The sequence below is a fragment of the Myotis yumanensis genome, unplaced genomic scaffold (assembly GCF_028538775.1).
Source record: "Myotis yumanensis isolate MYYU_CA2020_CCGP unplaced genomic scaffold, mMyoYum1.0.hap1 SCAF_3, whole genome shotgun sequence".
Taxonomy (NCBI): Eukaryota; Metazoa; Chordata; class Mammalia; order Chiroptera; family Vespertilionidae; genus Myotis; species Myotis yumanensis.
The window spans coordinates 162,690,107-162,708,337 of NW_027223754.1; the positions used below are offsets into that span (position 1 = coordinate 162,690,107).

An 18,231-nucleotide genomic window follows, 5' to 3' on the forward strand; every position below is an offset into this window, starting at 1 on the left:
TTAATACCTGTGCAGGGCTGAGCTGATTGCCCACTGGGACCTGGGACGAGGAAGGGACCAGAGCTCAGGTACATGGTCAGGTGGCATGATGCAGCCCAGGAGCTCCAGGAGCTGATGTTGTTTTTATGTTATTGCCACAATGTTGGAATTTCTAGACATTTTCTGCAACTGAGATAATGGGAAAGTAGAAAATTTTGCTATCTCCTGGAAGTTGTGCTACATGTATGATTTCACTTATTTTTCTACTAACTCTCTGAAGTGAATACTATTATTCTGCCCACTTTACAGATATGGAAGTAGAGGCTACAAAGAGTAAGCTAATAAGTGGTGAGCCCAAGATTCAATCCAAGTGTGTGATACAAATCCATGCCCTTAACCAGCATGGCCTTTGATTACTGCAAGGGTAATTTGTCATTATAGTGTTTCTCCCCCTCAACAGAGAATCCTGCAGAATCTTTCTGTTGAGATACTTAGTCACTTTTTACACTGGGATAGAGGGCAAGGACAAGACCGAAGGGACAGGAAGAATCCCAAAGGCCTAATGTTTGAGTCTGTGGTTTTTGTAACTCAGGCACAGCAGGGTGACTCAGCCTCAGACTCTGGCCTCAGAAGGCTTCCTTCTCACTTCTTTTCTCCACCAGGATCCTCTCAGAGGAGGATGAGGACCCATGTTCTCTCAGTTCTTGAAAGTGGCCCTGTTTGCCCTGGCACAGGGGAGGCCTCTGTCCCCAATGCAAGGCAGAGAGCCGAGTGTGGCTGCTAAGATGCCATGAGGAAACCTGGCATGCCATCTTCCTTGTAAGGATAACCTAAATCCCACCCCCCACCCCCGCCCCTCACTGATGGCATTGCTCCTTCCCCAGCTCTGGGGGAAGCAAGTGGAGACTGCTCACCTCTTGGCAGATGGTTGTCCAAGTTTTAGGGCAAAGGAAAAGGGTGCTTTTCCAAGACCACGTAAGCTGCCAACCTGCTCAGGTATGATGTTCCCAATTTTGTTGTCTGGGAAGCAGTTTTCCCTAGAAGGCCCAGGACACCAGCCTCCCACCAGGGTCTGGGAGGGGGTTGGGAGGGTAGGGCCTTCTGCAGGAACATGGATTGGGAAGAGGCAGTGTGATCCTGGGGATCCAGCAGAGCTCAACCTCCCAGCTGCTAATCGAGATGTAAAATAACAGGAGGATGGTGGCTGGTGAGTAATAGATCAAACCTTAAGGGTGTGGGAGCCGTGAAAATACTGTGCAGACAGCCTGGCGCTTCTTTCAACATCACTGAGATTATCAGCAGCACGGGCTCCTCACTCTCCCTGCCTCCTCTCCACTCTGCCAGTCCTCCCAGGGGCATTCAGCCCAGTGTCTGCCCCTGGATAGCCCTCCAGCCCCCAGGACACTCTAGCTCCCAGCCTTCCGACAACTGCGGAAGCCCCCCTCCCCGAGGGAGGTTGGTGATTCCTGTACAGTGTGGATGGCTACTGCCCAACTGGCATCCTTTCACTTCACTTTCCACTGCCCATGGAGCAGGGCTTCCAGCATGGGGCAGGGTGGGTGCCTCTCTCGCTACTCTTCTTGTCACGGCACACCTGGGCTCAGTCCGAGCACTGCTGTGCCAGCACATCTGTGCCCAGAGAGAGCCGGAGGAGGGCCTCGGAAACTGGTTCTTACCCAGGCCCCTGGAAACTCCCTGCTGTCTCCTGCAATGCCGTACCACAGGGCCTGCCGGTGAATTCACACTTTGCATGGAGGGGGAGGATGCCAAGATTCATCCCATCTTTTCTAGTTGGTGACATACAGATATCCTGGGACATGGGAGAGGGAGGGGCTACCTCTCTTTCTCACACTCAATCTGATAATCTATCATATTTTTTCTCCTCCCTGCCCTCCTGGACCCACACCCACAGCAACTTCCCTGCCCACCATCTCCACCCTCTTGGGTGTGAGCAGAAACCCAGAGCATCCTAATACTGTAAAGGCTCTTTTCTGTGGCTGCCATGTGTGGCCAAAGCAGTGGCCAAAAAGGCAGAGTCAGTCAGCAAATTTGTGGCAATGAGGCAAGCCCTTTGGGTAGTCAGGACCTAGGCCAGGTGGCAAGAAACACCAGGAAGTGAGATCAATTCAGGACAGTGCTGTGGAAGCCTATTTGGGTCATGGGCCCCAGGGAGGATCTGTAAGAACTTTACTACTTCTCCCCAGAGAAATGGCACACTCCCGAATAAGCACCCCACTCTGCAAGAATTGCCCAGGGTCCAGCCAGCGACTCTCCCTGGACTCTTCATCGAATGCCGTGGGAGTGTGTGAGCCAACACCCACAAACATGGCTCTCCCACTTGAGAAAGTGGAGTAATAAATCAGCTAAATAAGGGGAAACAAAGGCACAGGTGTGATAGTCTAAGGAGCATAGAGTTAAGGGGGAACAGGCACCCCGTGTGATTGATCTAGAAAAGGGGGATTCTGAGCAGGAGAGGCTTGAAGAGATGAAAAAGAGGGAGGGTGTATAGAGAGGAGCTGGAGAGGGTGGTGGTTCCAAACCATCGGCCCTCTGGTATCTGGAGAGATGTTGTGAATCCCTGTGACCAAAAAACAACAGGTTTTCTGGGCACAATCCCTGTGTCATTATAGCAAACCCTTTGATGACTCTGTTCCCCACCTGTAATAATTTTCACCAATTGTCAGCAGATTAAAAATGAGAGTGAGGATGTAAAACAAACACTTAGTGAAGGACAAAGTGCTGTGCAAATGGGAAATACTTAAAAAATGTTTTTATTGATTTTTAGAGAGAGAGGAAGCAAAAGGGAGAGAGAAACATCGATGTGAAAGTGGAACATTGATTGGCTGCTTTCTGCATGCCAATTATTGGGGATCAAGTCCACAAACCTGGCATGTGCCCTGATTGGGAATCAAACCAGCTATCGTTCAGTGCACAGGTCAAGGCCTGATCAATTGAGCCACACTGGCAGGGCATAAGTGGCAGATATCTGAGGTTCTGCCAAGGAGACCAAACTAGTGAACTGTCCCTTCCCAGCATCAGTAACTCCAGATGCTGTGTCCATTGTCTAAGTGGGAGGGGGCTCCTAAGAGTGACCTACTTGGCCAAACTCGACACTCCTCTCTGCTGGCTATGGAGGATAGTGCTTGGTTAGTGTCTGCATAGAGCAGGGCAACAGAAAATGTCAGCCACGATTGGGTGTCATGGACCTGCCTTCACAACCCTACCACCCACCCTGCTGCCATAAAAGTGTCTCATTATCACCCCTCTCTTATGAGGAAGCATTATCCCTGCTTGATAGTGAATGTCGTGGAGTTAAACCCGCAGAGAAGTGCAGGCACCATCCTCGCTCTCTGAGGACTTCCAAAGTATGGATACAAGTCAGCTGCATGGGTGTAGTGATGGGTCTCTAGAGGACTGGCCTTGATCAGATGGTGTGGCTGTGTAGAGGCTGACCTGAAGTATGGGGGCAAGGGAAGCCCTAAGTATATTTGTTCTAGTATTTAGGTGCCAGCTGGAGTGCTGATTTGGAAGGCTGGTAGGGAAGATAGGGTCCGCACAGACTCTGCTCCTCCACCTCTGCCCTAGGATCTTGCTTGAGAGGCTCCACGACATTCCCATCTTAGGATGTGCTTTTGGGGTTCAGACATGTGCCAGACACAGCCAAAGTGCTTCTGCCCGAGGGAGGGGAGAAAGCCTGGAGATGTGACATCCCAGAGACCCCAAAACTCAGACAGACAAAGTTTTGTTCTATTTTTTTCTCAAAGGCTAATGTGGAGCCCGAGAAGAAGAGGTGAAGTTCTCTGCCTGCTCCCAGGTCTGCTGGTGAACTCTGATGCCAAGAAAAAAGGAAGAATAAAAGGAGAAGCAACAGACCCAGGTCCTCCATCTGCCTTGCTGCTGCCATTTCTTCCTTTGTCCTTCAGTGAGAAAATAAATGAAAGCAGAATCTGGGTTTGATCGGTAGTTCAATGCCTCCATTTTGCAGATGAGAAAAACCAAGGCTCAGAAAGTCTTGAGGGCTGAAGTCAGTTGGGCACAGGGCTGACCCTCATCTAATGTTGCTCCTATTCCTGTTGGTTTGTAAACCCCTCAGTCCACAGGTAAGGAAAGGTAGGCTCAGCAAGAGGGGTGACATGCCACGGTCACATGATAGGTGTCTGACTGAGGGACTTGACCTTTACAACTAGACATGTTCTTCCCAGTCTATCATGCAACGTCCCTTATAAAACAATGTACTGCTAATTAGAGACAAATACACTGCTTTGAATACCTGATGGGCTATGAAGTGTGCCTACAGTTCATAAAAATATAATTGAGTGTCATAAATTTGGCATTTCCCAAATAAATGACTATTAAACATTCACTGCTTAATTAACATTTATTTCACTTGCTTTTTTTTTTTTTTTTTTTTTTTTTAGAATTTAAAAGGCTTTTAAAGAAGAGTTTGATCCTGGCCAGTGTGGGTCAGTGGTTGATCATTGACTCATGAACCAGGAGGTCATGGTTCAATTTCTGGTCAAGGCACATGCCTGGGTTTTGAGCTCAATCCCCAGTAGATGGCTTGTAGGAGGCAGCTGATTAATGATGTTTTTCTCTCATCGATGTTTCTGTCTTTCTATCCCTCTCCCTCTAAAAATCAATAAAAATGTATTTTTAAAAAGAGTTTGGAAGACCCATGATTTTTGATGTAAAAATAAACTGTTCAGAGAGTTTTCAACACTTTTCTCCTCCTCTTCCTCCTTCTGCTTGGAGGCGGGTGGATAAACATTCCTGTAGCAAACAGATCATTCAGAATCAAGCCCTTTAGCCATTCCTTCCAAAACAAGGCATTTTTGGTACCACAGGTCCAAAGGCATCTTGAAGAGCTTTGTTGCTAGACTGTGGAACATGAGACTCTTGAAATAAGAGACTATTTAATATTTTAAAATTTCATTTGTTTTCAGGCTTTTCTCTCTCTCATTATTTTTTGTGGGGTAATATTTCTCCATCTGCCTCTTCCTACCATTATCCTCAGCCAACACAATGCAGGAAGCCTTGAAAGCAATAAAGGAGGTCACGTGGGGGCAGCTGTAAGTGATAGGGCAAGGTGAGGTGGGGGCTGAAGGTGGGAAGAAAGTGTGGACTGAAGCATCTGATGGGACTTCCGGTGGGCACCTGGCATGGGGACACAGCTGGAGAGATAGCAGGTGTCCTGATGGAGGCACGGACTGACTTATATCTGTGAATGTCGCAGCTCAATGTAGAATTAGCAAGAAGGCTCCCCAAGAGTGAGAGGCTGGGTAAGAAGTCTGGGAAAACCTGGAGGAATCTCTAACCGTGAGGAAGGCATAAGTGATATAACTATGATGACCTCATTTCCCTGAAATCACCAGGATGGGATAGCATATTCGATAGCTGTCTTGTCTTTCTATGTTGGGGTGACTATATGGTAACGGGCGAGAGTGAGAATATTGGTGCCTGGAACAAGGGTTGGGGCTGGGAGTGGCAAGAACTTTTCATGGGAGACCCCTTTGTGGTTCTCTCTGTGTGAATGCAGACATATGGGCGAAAACACCCATGCACATATGTCAGAGTGGTTTCAGTAGCTAGATAGCATGTTAGCAAACAAGGCAAGTGCCCAGTGTGTGTCTGTAGCCATGACAGGTATGGAATTCATTCAGCTGTGGATTGAACCCTTGCAGAACCAAGCTAGGATGTGTAACTTCCCACTGCCTGGGTCAGAGATGTTGGGGCCCCATTAGAAAATTAGATCTACATATGGCTTTTTGGCCACGGCAGTGAGAAAGAAAGTGACTTGTGTGGAGCCACTATGTGCCACGTATGATGCTGGAGGCTTCCTTTGTTGGTTGCTTGATTGCTTCATTAGTTCAACCAACAAGTGAGGACGCCCTATTGTGTCCTGGCAATGTCCCTGCCCTCCTCCCTTCTCTGTTTTTGCCTTGTTCTGAGTAGTGGGCTTTCCTGATGAGTCCAGGATCTCTGCATTCAGAAATGAACTTCTGCACAGTGGGGTGTTGGGCACTTCATACGGTGGGTGGGCCAGACTGCCCACAAGCCTGACTTCTCAGTTAAAACCAGTTTGTCCAGGGCACTGTAAAAGCAGTAGCCATGGGTTTGGTGGTAAGAAAAGAGACTGATTGGAAAAAAACATACACACAAAACACAACTAAAAAGAACATGTTTGGTAAGAAAGGAAGAGAGGCCCAGGGCTGTGATGGAGAACTGGGTCAGGGGCTGGGACTGAAGATGAGTGAGCAGTTTTAACATACTACTTATAAAGAAATGTCCCGGAGGAGATATTGAGCAAGCGATTCCTGTTGGGAGCCTGGAAGTCTCCTGTCCCACCTTCCCTGAGAGCCGCTGGAGCAGTTCTGAGGGAATGCACCAGGCTCAGCAGGCAGCGCGGGGACTGCGTACGGTTGCCTGGGGAGGTTTCTGCTGCAGGCCAGCCTGTGGACAGCTTGTTTTCAGCCTGCTGCTGGCCATCCTCTCTGCTTTCTGAACTGCTTTCTTGGTGTTATTGGACGTATGGGTGTCGGTCCTTTGAGCAGCCTGATCTCAGCAGCAGAAGCAGGAGGAGCAGGGTTTGTTGCTTGCTTTGTTTTGTATTTGAAATCTAAAGATTGATTTCCATTCTGTGGCTGTGTGAACAGATAGCCGGAGGGCTCAGCAGCTCTGTTCCGCTGATGCTCTGAGTCTTCAGAAAGGACTCACCTCAGTGGCCTATGGAGGGAAGCCCGGATTTGGGGTGGGGGCAGGTGGGATAGAAACCTGAGACAACGCCAGGTACAAGGCAGACTGTGGAAACTCAAGCATTGCTCACAACACATTGCCATGTCAGGGAAAAGCTGCAATTCCAACCCCTAAACCCTAGAAATGATGTTTAAATCATAGGCTTATTCCCCAAGTGGCTGCTCTGCTCTAAGGGAACAGAGGTCTAGGGTTAAGATAAACATGACCTGGGCTCTGACCAGCAGAAATCCAGGGATGTGGCTCATTGCAATACTACAAGGAGGACTGTGATGAGGTCGTCAGGGAGGTACACACGCTGCTGAGGGAGTAGAGGGAGGGGGAAACTAATTCCTGCTGGAAAATCTGGTGTTAGCATCCACATTTATTTCCCATGGCTGAAACACTTCACCCCCTCTCTGCTTAACACTGTGAGCTTACTTTTCTGCTTCTCTGGCCAAGGGAGTTATCTGGCCAGGGCCAAGGGAAAACCTATGAGGAAAAGCATTCATGGCCTGGACTTGCTGGCAGCTGGTTGAAAGGATTTTGTCCTTTAGGATTGCTGTTCTGCTCTCAGGGATAGCAAAGCTAAAAACCCATTACACCCACAGATCAATATCCTTGTGGGACAGTGGAGATTTAGGATAATGTTCCCATTTTATAGATGAAGAAATTGAGGACCATAGTGGTCCAAGGGTCCAAAATTACAGCTGGAACCAAGGGTCTTAACTCCCATTTCACTCCTTTAAAGAATATTGAACTTGTTATCTAGACAAGCACATTGACATTATGTAAAAGGTAAAGATGAAAAGAAAAAGGAAATAAAATGTTATATAACATTCACATTGCATTCTTCCACCCTCCATGTCTTGAGAGAAGAGGAGGACTCTCCCTCTTCAATTTGACTTTCAAAAACTGGCAATGGGTCTAGAAAGGGGAGGTACCCAGCAGAGACACTGGAAAGGGAGATGCTGTGTGAAGAGCAGAGTTACAGAGCACTAAAACTTGCCGATTGTGGGCCTGGCACAAGTCTGACGCACAGTAGATGCTCAATAAATGTTCATCCCTTTCTTCAGTCACAGAGGGGTTAAGACCCCTCCTCCCCCGAAGCTGGCGTGGCCTCAGCACAGTCATGATGGAGTAATGGACAATTAGGGCGTAGTTCAGATATTCATAGATAATGACATTTGACTTTGAATTGAGATTCTCTCCAAAGATTTTAGCTTTATAATTTATTTGCATACTTAGGATTATATAAGTTCAATTGAGGAAAGAAATAAAGGAGACACACGGATTTGCTTCCTTCAGCATTCTCTTATTGCAAAGCAAACCTCTTGAATAACTAGCTCCCTGTACTTTACCCTCATTGCCTCCTCACCACATAGTTAAGACAGGATTGGAGACATGAAGGAGGTGGTGCAAGAAAGTAAATCACACTGAGTTTCTGCTATTAACTAGGAACTGTGCTTAGCACAGGTTTTTATTATCTGGTTCTGTTTTTACAAAGTCTTAGTCTTCTTACTATTCACTTTCCATAGATGAGGAACTGAAGCTTAAAGAGGACTGTGAATTATCCAAGGTCATTTAACTAAAATACAATGAAACTGGGACTTAAACTTGAAGCTTATGTGTTTTACATGATTGTATGCTAACTCTGTCCTTGGATCTGAGAAATCCTGGTTCTGTAACTTAGGTGACCATGTGAAGTTCATGGTCACAGCACATGAAAAGAAAAGGAGATCCCTTTGCTTCACCCAAAATAACAACAGCTAACATTTGTATTGTGCATCATGGTCTTCAAAACACTTCAGATGAATTTCCCACTTTATAGCTAAGAATACAGGACGGAGTTTAATTCAATGTCACAGAGACAGTAAAAGGCAAAACTGGGACTCAAACAGATTTTCTGACTTTGAATTTAACTCTGGTTCTCCATAGTGCCTCTCCCATGTATTTGGCCACATGGATAAAGGAAAGACTGGGCTAAGTTTAGGTGTGGGTGCTCTGTGCACTTGGTGACTTCTGATAGCCATCCAACCCTGGGTATCATTGAAGAGCCCAACTTTCTAATTGCTTAGCATACTCACCAACTGACAAAATCAAGGTATACTTGCATCTTGGAGCTGTGGAAAGTCTTTGATTGTGCCCTAACTGGTTTGGCTCAGTAGAGAGAGCGTCAGCCTGCAGACTCAAGGGTCTGAGGTTCGATTCCGGTCAAGGGCATGTACCTTGGTTGCGGGCACATCCCCAGTCGGGAGTGTGCAGGAGGCAGCTGGTCAATGTTTCTCTCTCATTGATGTTTCTAACGCTCTATCCTTCTCTCTTCCTCTCTGTAAAAAATCAATAAGATAGCCGAAACCGGTTTGGCTCAGTGGATAGAGCGTCGGCCTGCGGACTGAAGGGTCCCAGGTTCGATTCCGGTCAAGGGCATGTACCTGGGTTGCGGGCACATCCCCAGTAGGAGATGTGCAGGAGGCAGCTGATCGATGTTTCTCGCTCATCGATGTTTCTAACTCTCTATCTCTATTTCTCTCCCTTCCTCTCTGTAAAAAATCAATAAAATATATTTTTAAAAAAATCAATAAAATATATTTTAAAAAAGAAAGTCTTTGATTGCAACCTCTTATTGGGTGCTCAGAGTGAGACAGACACAGACGAGGAACTTTCCTTAAGCCCCTCATCTTCTGGTTTTCAAGTAGAAAAATGAGAGTTGATGGTTATAAAAACTTCTGGTTACAGGAAAGAAAACTCTCTCATCAATGCCTGGCTATTGTGCATCCCTGCTGTGTGCAGGAAGGAAGAGGCAAGCTAGTTTGAAGAACAACTATTTTGTAGAATCCTAGGTCAGCTTCTTTCTGCAAGAGGATGCCTATTTCCCCACATCACCTGCAAAAGCACTTGCTAGAATTCTTGCTGGGGCAGAGGGAAAAGTAAGGAGAACGCTAATGCTGATATTGAGGGGCTCCCACAGTCTCTAAACCTGCTATCTCCCTGATTAGTTGAACTGGGTGGCGAGCCTGCACAGGCCCGAGTGGTAGCTGGCCTCCCATGGGTTGATCCAGGGCAGGGAGCAGCATTCTGCAGAAGGTCCCTTTTCAGATTGAGAAACCCACATTCTGATCTCTCTTTTGATGATTTTACAAAAATCAAATTGCATGACAGATGCCTAGATAAACCAGAGAAGTCTGCAATCAAAGCAAGTTCTGGGATGGGGCTGATTGTAGATTTTTAATGGCTATTAGCTTGATAATCACACACCAAGAATAGCTTCCAGGTAGACCAAACCCTTGCATAAGTGGGCCCACACCCATACACACCAACACCCAGTAGCAGAATAAAAGGGGACCCTGACAGTCTCCCAATAGCAGACTTGTGTCTCCAGCTTTAAGTCTTCTCAGGAACCTTCAACTTCCCTTGCTGGGCAAAGGCATCATGAGTTGTCAGATCAAGTGCAAATCTCGAAGATCAGGAGGTGGAGGAGGCTTTCGGGGCTTCAGCAGTGGCTCAGCTGTGGTGTCTGGTGGGAGCCGGAGATCAGGCACCAGCTTCTCCTGCTTGAGCCGTCATGGCGGTGGCGGAGGTGGCTTGGGCGGAGGCGGCTTTGGCAGTCGGAGTCTTGTTGGCCTTGGAGGGACCAAGAGCATCTCCATTAGTGTGGCCAGAGGAGGTGGCAGCTTTGGCTCCGGTGGTGGATTTGGTGGCAGAGGAGGTGGCTTCGGAGGTGGCTTCGGAGGTGGCTTCGGAGGCGGCAGTGGCTTCGGAGGTGGCAGTGGCTTCGGAGGTGGAGGTTTTGGAGGAGGCGGCTTTGGTGGAGGCCGCATGGGAGGTGGCTTTGGAGGTTTTGGGGGTCCTGGAGGTTTTGGGGGCCCTGGAGGATACCCTGGAGGCATCCATGAAGTCTCCATCAACCAGAGCCTCCTGCAACCTCTCAATGTGAAAGTTGACCCGGAGATCCAGAATGTGAAGTCACAGGAGCGGGAGCAGATCAAAACTCTCAACAACAAATTTGCTACCTTCATCGACAAGGTGAGTCATGAGACGCTGGCTCCTTCTGATGCTTAGGATGCCCTGCTTCCAGTGCTACCTGAAAACCAAACCACAGAAATTTGTTTCTGTCAGGGACCATCAGTGTGATCTGACAAGCCTGAGTTATTAGCAATATCCTAATGGGAAAGGTGCTGGCTTCGTGGGCTACCCATCGTGCACAACAGTCTGCAGTGAGGAGTTATTTGTGCCCAGGGATCTATTGTTTTTGCCTAAATAAATAAGATTTATGGAAAATGCTGAAAATCACCGAAAATGTGATATAGATAAGTAACGAACTGACGGGTGCAGGCCATGGGACAGCAGGTTCTGGAAGGGATTGGTAAGACATCTCCTGAGGTCGTCTTTCCTTCCCTAGAAGTTATTACTCTACTGAATTCTGGGAAGCTGAGTCTGAAATATCTGCTTGGGGACGAATGAAATTCCTGCCTTGAAGAGAAACATTCTCAGTTTTGTGACCCATAAAGTCTTTATTGGTGTCACGTTGGGGTGTTATAGGGTTTTCTTCTATCTCAAGGCAGTTGAACCTAAGGGATTTACAAGGCTCTTAAACACCAGACTGAGGAGCCCTGCCTTCCTGTGCTCTCACATTCGTCACCCCTAGGAGCAGTGCCAGTGGATGCCTGCTTTTGGGTTTTCCCCAGAATATATGGGACCTTTGCCTGGAATTAAACTAGAAGGGGAGGGAAATGACCTAGAGTCTTGGGAACAGTGGTAAACAAACCGGTGGATGGTGAAGTAGGAAGAGCTCTGTGCATAGAGAATGCTCAGTGTACTATTAGGCATCTGTAGAGCTTTCCCGGTGTGGAGGCAGGGACCGTGTAAGCTCTGTCTGGCATGATCCGGCCTCCAGCTCAGGAGGGTGAAGCTGTGTAGGCTTCTCTAGGTCCCAAAGGAAGGCAATCCAGAGCTCACGTCCTCTCCTTCTGGCCATGGCAGGTGCGGTTCCTGGAGCAACAGAACCAGGTGTTGCAGACCAAATGGGAGTTGCTGCAGCAAATTAACGTCAGCACCCGTTCCACCAACCTGGACCCCATCTTCCAGGCGTACATTGGCCAACTGAAGAAATATGTGGATTCGCTCACTGCAGAAAGAACATCACAAAATTCAGAGCTGAGCAATATGCAGGATCTCGTTGAGGATTATAAGAAGAGGTAGGTGGCAGAGTAAACACTGTGTGGAGATAAATATTGATCTGAGCTACCTGATCATTCACCTAGCAAGCTACTCATCTCCCAGTTGCATTTGTGGTGATAAAGGGGAGAGGCATCAGGATCTTTATCATTTTTTGTGTGAAAAAAATAGGGCTTTAGAAATCATCTTTTTTACATGTTTGAGAGTTCATTTATAGGAAAGCATCCTTATTTAGGATATCATAGTTTCAATTTAGACAATTAAAGAGTGCTTAATATTCCAAGAAAATCTTGTATTTTTTGGTGAATCCACTAGAAAAAGGAAAAGAAAAGTAAACAATATAGAATAGTCTAACAGCTATGTTCTTTGGGTCTCAACAGGTATGAAGATGAAATCAATAAGCGCACAGCTGCGGAGAATGATTTTGTGACACTCAAAAAGGTGAGCTAGAGAATGTCATGGCTGGGGTGGGAATGAGGGTGCTTTAGAAGCCTGTGCTCCAAACAGACAGGCTGGAAAACAACTCTGCTTGAAAAGAGAGTGGCCAGGGAAGTGGGTGGGCATGTCTATCCCTGGTTCTCTTGGAAACAAAAGTGTTTCTGTAGTTCAAGCTTCTGGAGACAATTTTCAAAGATGTGCAATTTGCTAGAGCCTTTCCCATCAGTAACTTACTTAAAACCTATATTAGATCATGAAAGATGCAAGCACAGAGAACACTTAATTCTCTAAAGAGCTGAGGAAGGAATGGGACTTCCCTGCTGAAAGAAGCTGCAGGTGGTGCCGACAAAGGTTAGAAGGCAAAAGTGTGAGTTTTCAGCCTGGTTCCTACAGAGGCTTTGGTATACAGTCCAGAGAAATTCAGGAGAGATTGGAATAGACAGACAGGATGGGAGAGTTGGGAACTATTAAAAACCACAAAGGTCATTATGTTCCATAGTGTATCAAGCAAGAGAGAGAGAATGGTTGACAAAGCTTGGTCCTATCAGAGCTCTGATGGTCTCTGGGTGTATGTGTGTGTGTGTGAGCAGTGACCATGGGCATGGAGCCCCCAGGAGAGGCACACAGTGGACTCCATGCCCAAGAGGTCTCATGGGGACATGGCTCATCTGGAGGTACCTGGGATATTGGAGAGCAGCTAACAGGGACTGGGTGGAGTGAAGTGTTGAGAGGGGGTGGGGCCCATACCCAGAAGGCTACAAGGTTAGTAAGTGAGTGGAGGCATGAGTTTCACCAGAACCCCCTTACCTTTCTTACAGGACGTGGACAATACCTACATGGCTAAGGTGGAGCTGCAGTCCAAAGTAGACGTGCTGAGTCATGAAATTGAGTTCATGAAAGCCCTCTTTGATGCGGTAAGGAAGCTGCTCCTGGATAGAATCTTACTTCCCCGTCTTCCCACCAAAGGAAAGTCATTCCCAATGGTTGAAAAGGTGGTTTAGGTGGGGTTTATAAACTGGCTGACTTCAACTTGCCATCACTCCTTGGCACCAGGAGGCTTCTATAGTGTACGTCTTGGAGGAGAGAAATTTTCTCTGATGTCACAGGAAATAAGGCTCAGGAAACACTAGGACAACTTCCCCTTACTCCATTCCCCAGCGTTCATCTCCCTTTAGGAAGAGACCTGCCCTGTCCCTATCCTGATGTCTAGTATACTTCGGAGGTCAAATGTAACATATCTCTCTGCTCCCTGCCCAAGTGAACATACATGACTTCTGAAACATGTATTAAGATATAAGGCATTTGCCATCAACCAGCTTCTTTCTGGAGGCACTAAACAAAACTGCATAACTGGTGAAGGCTGTTAACTAGGAGGCTCAGAAATACAGACCCCTCTCCTAACATTCTCAGGGCAACTTTGGCAGGGGCCGAGGAACAGTGGTTATAGCACTTTAACTCCCATGCAGAGTCTGAATACCGGGGAGGGGGTGCTGCCTCACTGGGCAGAGAAGCCATGGCCAGACTTCCCGTGTGTTGCAGGAGCTGAGCCAGACGCACCAGACTATCACCGACACCAATGTCGTACTGTCCATGGACAACAACCGCAACCTGGACCTGCAGAGCATCATTGCCGAGGTCCAGAGCCAGTATGAGGAGATTGCTTTCAAGAGCAAGGCTGAGGCTGAGGCCCTGTACCAGAGCAAGGCAAGTACTAGGTGCTGAGGGAGAGCCACAGCTTCTTCTACCAGCCAGATACTGTATAAGATGGTCAGTGTTTTTTATCTAATGGAAATTAGGCATCATTCCCCAGAAAAAGTGTCCACCGTACCCCAAATGCCCCCAATTGGGGTTGGCATGGAGCCCTTCTGGGGGTGTGAGATGGTCCCCAACCTCTCACAAATGCAGCCATGACATCTGGCTTGGTTGACTCTCCCTGGACCAGTATCAGACTTTCCTTGGCTCAAGCCAACCTTCCCCTCAGGTGCAACTGTCTTCCTCTTCCCGTATAGTATGAGGAGCTCCAGATCACTGCTGGGAAACATGGAGACAGCATGAAAGAGATCAAGATGGAGATCAACGAGCTGAACCGCATGATCCAGAGACTGAAAGGGGAGATTGAACATGTGAAGAAGCAGGTGGGGACTGGCCCTGAGGACTGGTGCATCTCCACTGGTTAAGTGGGGCTTGGGGAGGGAGGGTGTGTATGTGTGTGCAAGTGTGTGTGTGTGTGTGTGTGTGTGTGTGTGTGTGTGAGAGAGAGAGAGAGAGAGAGAGAGAGAGAAAGAGAGAGAGAGAGAGGGAGAATCTGAGATGTTCTAATTTAGCATATGCTGATCCCAAATGCCTTGAGTTTAACATAACTTAAAACTTATAAGAATTTATTAGAGTGGCCTAGGAGACATTTAGAGCAAGGAGTAGTGCAGGGAAATAATTGTGCCCACTTTTTGATTGCTTACACCAGTGAAAGGGAATAATAACAAATAAAGCAAGAGGTTGTCAGACTTGCGTGGATTGTAGCCACAGCTTCCCACTGCGGCACAGCCCTGAACAGAGCTGGCTGCATGGTGAAGGACAGGGAAGCAGGGAGCCGTCATAGGGCGGGACATTAGCTTCAGAAGGGATGATGTGGGGCACAGAATTTGCTCCATAAATAACAGGATTGGCGAAGCAGTCCACATCAGATGTTTCCGTAACAATTTTGACCCCGTATTGTGAGGATCAAAGGCCTTCATGGGGAATTCAAAAGGGTACAGTCAAAGGTGACTTGGGAAGATGATGCTCCCGAGACACCTGCAAGTCTTAGCACAGTTGTTTGTAGCCTGCGTTAACTCTGGGGCAAGTCCACATTGCCTGAGCCAGCGATTCTGGCTTCCCACACCCTGAATACCTCTGTTCCCTCTCTGTCAGGCAGACTCCACTCTCTAGGGCAGTGATGGCGAACCTTTTGAGCTTGGCGTGTCAGCATTTTGAAGAACCCTAACTTAACTCTAGTGCCGTGTCACATATAGAAATTTTTTGATATTTGCAACCATAGTAAAACAAAGATTTATATTTTTGATATTTATTTTATATATTTAAATGCCACTTAACAAAGAAAAATCAGCCAAAAAATGAGTTCGCGTGTCACCTCTGACACGCGTGTTATAGGTTCGCCATCACTGCTCTAGAGAAACCTTTTCTCCTTCTCTCCTAGTGTAAGAATGTGCAAGACGCCATTGCAGATGCTGAGCAGAGGGGAGAGCACGCCACCAAAGATGCCAAGAACAAGCTTCTTGACCTGGAGGAGGCCCTGCAGCAGGCCCGGGAAGAGCTGGCCCGGCTGCTGCGTGACTACCAGGAGCTCATGAACACCAAGCTGGCCCTGGATGTGGAGATTGCCACCTATAGGAAGCTGCTGGAGGGCGAGGAGTGCAGGTGAAGGGCACTGGGAGGGCTGAAGGGACCCTGGCTACCCTTCCCTTCTCTCTTAGAGCCAGGGCTGGAGGCCAAGGCAGGGAAAGCAAGGATGGAACAGGGCCTTCTGATGGCTGAGAGCTGACATCACGATGATCCCAAGCAGAGATTCAGGACATAACGCATTATTATACAGTGGTAGATTTATTGATATGGAATGACTAATAAGGCAGAGTAAGCTACTTTAAGCAATACGTTAATTGTAGTCTTTTCTGAAAGAGAAAGCAAAATGCTGTGAAACCAGGTTAGTCCCAGACATTTTGAAACCTTGCTTTCTGGGTCTGCGGGGTGCATTGTGATCTGGAATAAGGTTGGGACATGCGGACTGGCTGGGGCATGCTCACCCAGAGCAGGCGCCAAACCTAATTCTTTGCAGGTTTCTGGAGGCATAAACAGAACCATTTGCTAACCTCCCTAAAGAGAACCTTTCTCTCCAATGTGTTTGGAAAAGTTTGTTAGTGCTGTTAGCACCCCCAGTGATTTCATCTGGCTATAAGCAACTGGAGGGGGAAAGCTGCCTGGGTCCTCAGCGAGCCAGTATGACAGAGAGGGAGCTGCTGGCTCCGGCTGTTGCTCTGTGCCTGTCTGTGAGGCCAGGCTTCCCACCCGCAGCTCCCAGAGGCAATGGGAAAGATTCCAGATTCAGCAGAGGGGGGTGGGGCAGAGGTGGGACTGGGAGCTGCAGCTCTTTCTGAACTGAATATTCACACGGTGCAGCCTCCTTTCAAAAGTTCTGGCATGGCTTGGATTTTGAATATCAGACTCCCTAAAATGGATTTTTAAAAATGGGGTGCAAAATTTGCCCTTTGATCATTTTTATTAGAGCAGAAAACTTAGACGGATCAGGATGCCAGGCAGTGTGAAAACGTGGGGCTGGTCCCATCTCTGTGATCTGGCAGCACAGAAGAGGGTGGACTCTCTAAGGCTCTGGGGGCCGATGTTAGAGGCTCCCTGCACATTTGTAGGTGGCACTTGGGAAGCAACATGTATGCAGAACCTAAGTGCTCTGCCCTGAGTTCTTTTCTCTCTCTCCCTATCAGGATGTCTGGAGACCTCAGCAGCAACGTGACTGTGTGTAAGTGGGTCCTGTCCTGTGGGTGGTGTGTTGGGTGGAGGCAGGCTGAGGCAGTCAGAACTTTTTGTGGTAACACCGTCTTTCTCTGCAGCGGTGACAAGCAGCACTGTGTCTTCCAACGTGGCAGCCAAAGCTGGCTATGGAGGCGCTGGTTCTGGAGGTAGAGGATATGGCTCTGGAGGAGGAGGAGGAGGATACAGCTCTGGAAGCGGCAGAGGTGGCGGTGGAGGAGGCTACGGCTCTGGCTCCGGAGGAGGATACGGTTCTGGAGGAGGCTCCAGGGGAGGCTCTGGAGGAGGTTATGGTTCTGGAGGAGGCTCTGGAGGAGGTTACGGCTCCGGAGGAGGTTACAGCTCTGGAGGAGGCTCCAGAGGAGGCTCTGGAGGAGGTTACGGCTCTGGAGGAGGCTCCAGAGGAGGCTCAGGAGGGGGATATGGCTCTGGAGGAGGCTCTAGGAAGTCAGGGGGAGGTTCTCAGAAGCTTGGCTCCGGTGAAGGTTATGGTTCCAACGTGAGCTTCTCTTTTACATAAAGATGGAGTCCTGCTCTTGATTCTCCCACTCCAGAATGTAGAAGCTTGTCTCTGTACATCTAATTGACAGCAAACCAAACCTTGTCATCCACCTCTGATAGCATTTTGGGGGAAAGGGATGCCCACATAGAATTTTTGAAATATCTCCTCTCCAAATAAATAAGTTGAAACCAGTGACACCCTCTGTCCCCTGGGGAAGAATCTGCATTGCCTAGGTTTGTGCTTCCAGCCATCCTCCCACTCCCGGGCTCCCCTTGCATTGCCCATTTGGTGGTCCTCCCCCTCTTCCCACAAGTATTCTGTTGAGGACCCATTTCAAAGCCTGCACCTTTCCCCTGGCAGTGCCCCCAGGGAAATACGTTTCTGTGTATATAGCCTGTTTTGCTGGCTCTGCATCTAAAGTACTGTGGTCTTGGTGTCTGCACAATAAACTTCATTTGCAACTCAGCATGTGGTGTGTGTTTCGTGTCAAGCCTTGGCAGAAGTGGGTAGCCGGGAGCTATTACTCATTGCTGTCTGACTTAAGACACCAGAAAATGGAGAGATTTGGAAAGGGTAAGGAAGAGGCTACCTGGGAAGGAACGTGATGCCCTGAGGCAGCGTGGCTGGAAGAGGCCAGAAGAGTTTTCCTTCTGGAAGTCTTCAAGGGCAGTGATGAAGAAGGCTAGCCCTGGGGTCAGGGGGTGAGTGTGATGTTCTCAAAAAGTATTTTTCAGACTTGGGCACTGTCATATTGCCAGGAAGTCGATATGGGGATTTGTGGAAAATTCTCTTTTTCAGAAAAAGCCACTCTTCTTAAGCATTTCCCACAGACTGCCCCCAGCCCCCTCTCTGAGGCCCCTTCTCCT

At 48.1% G+C, this 18,231-nt stretch overlaps 1 protein-coding gene across 1 annotated transcript; it reads left to right on the top strand.

Moving 5' to 3' along the window:
• Positions 1-10,140: 10,140 nt before the first annotated feature.
• Positions 10,141-17,795, top strand: KRT2 (keratin 2). Its single transcript, XM_070407744.1, has 9 exons — positions 10,141-10,734; positions 11,692-11,906; positions 12,267-12,327; positions 13,143-13,238; positions 13,864-14,028; positions 14,334-14,459; positions 15,518-15,738; positions 16,818-16,852; positions 16,944-17,795. The coding sequence occupies exons 1-9, from the start codon at positions 10,141-10,143 to the stop codon at positions 17,381-17,383; spliced, it is 1,953 nt and encodes a 650-aa protein (XP_070263845.1). The 3' UTR covers positions 17,384-17,795.
• Positions 17,796-18,231: the final 436 nt, after the last annotated feature.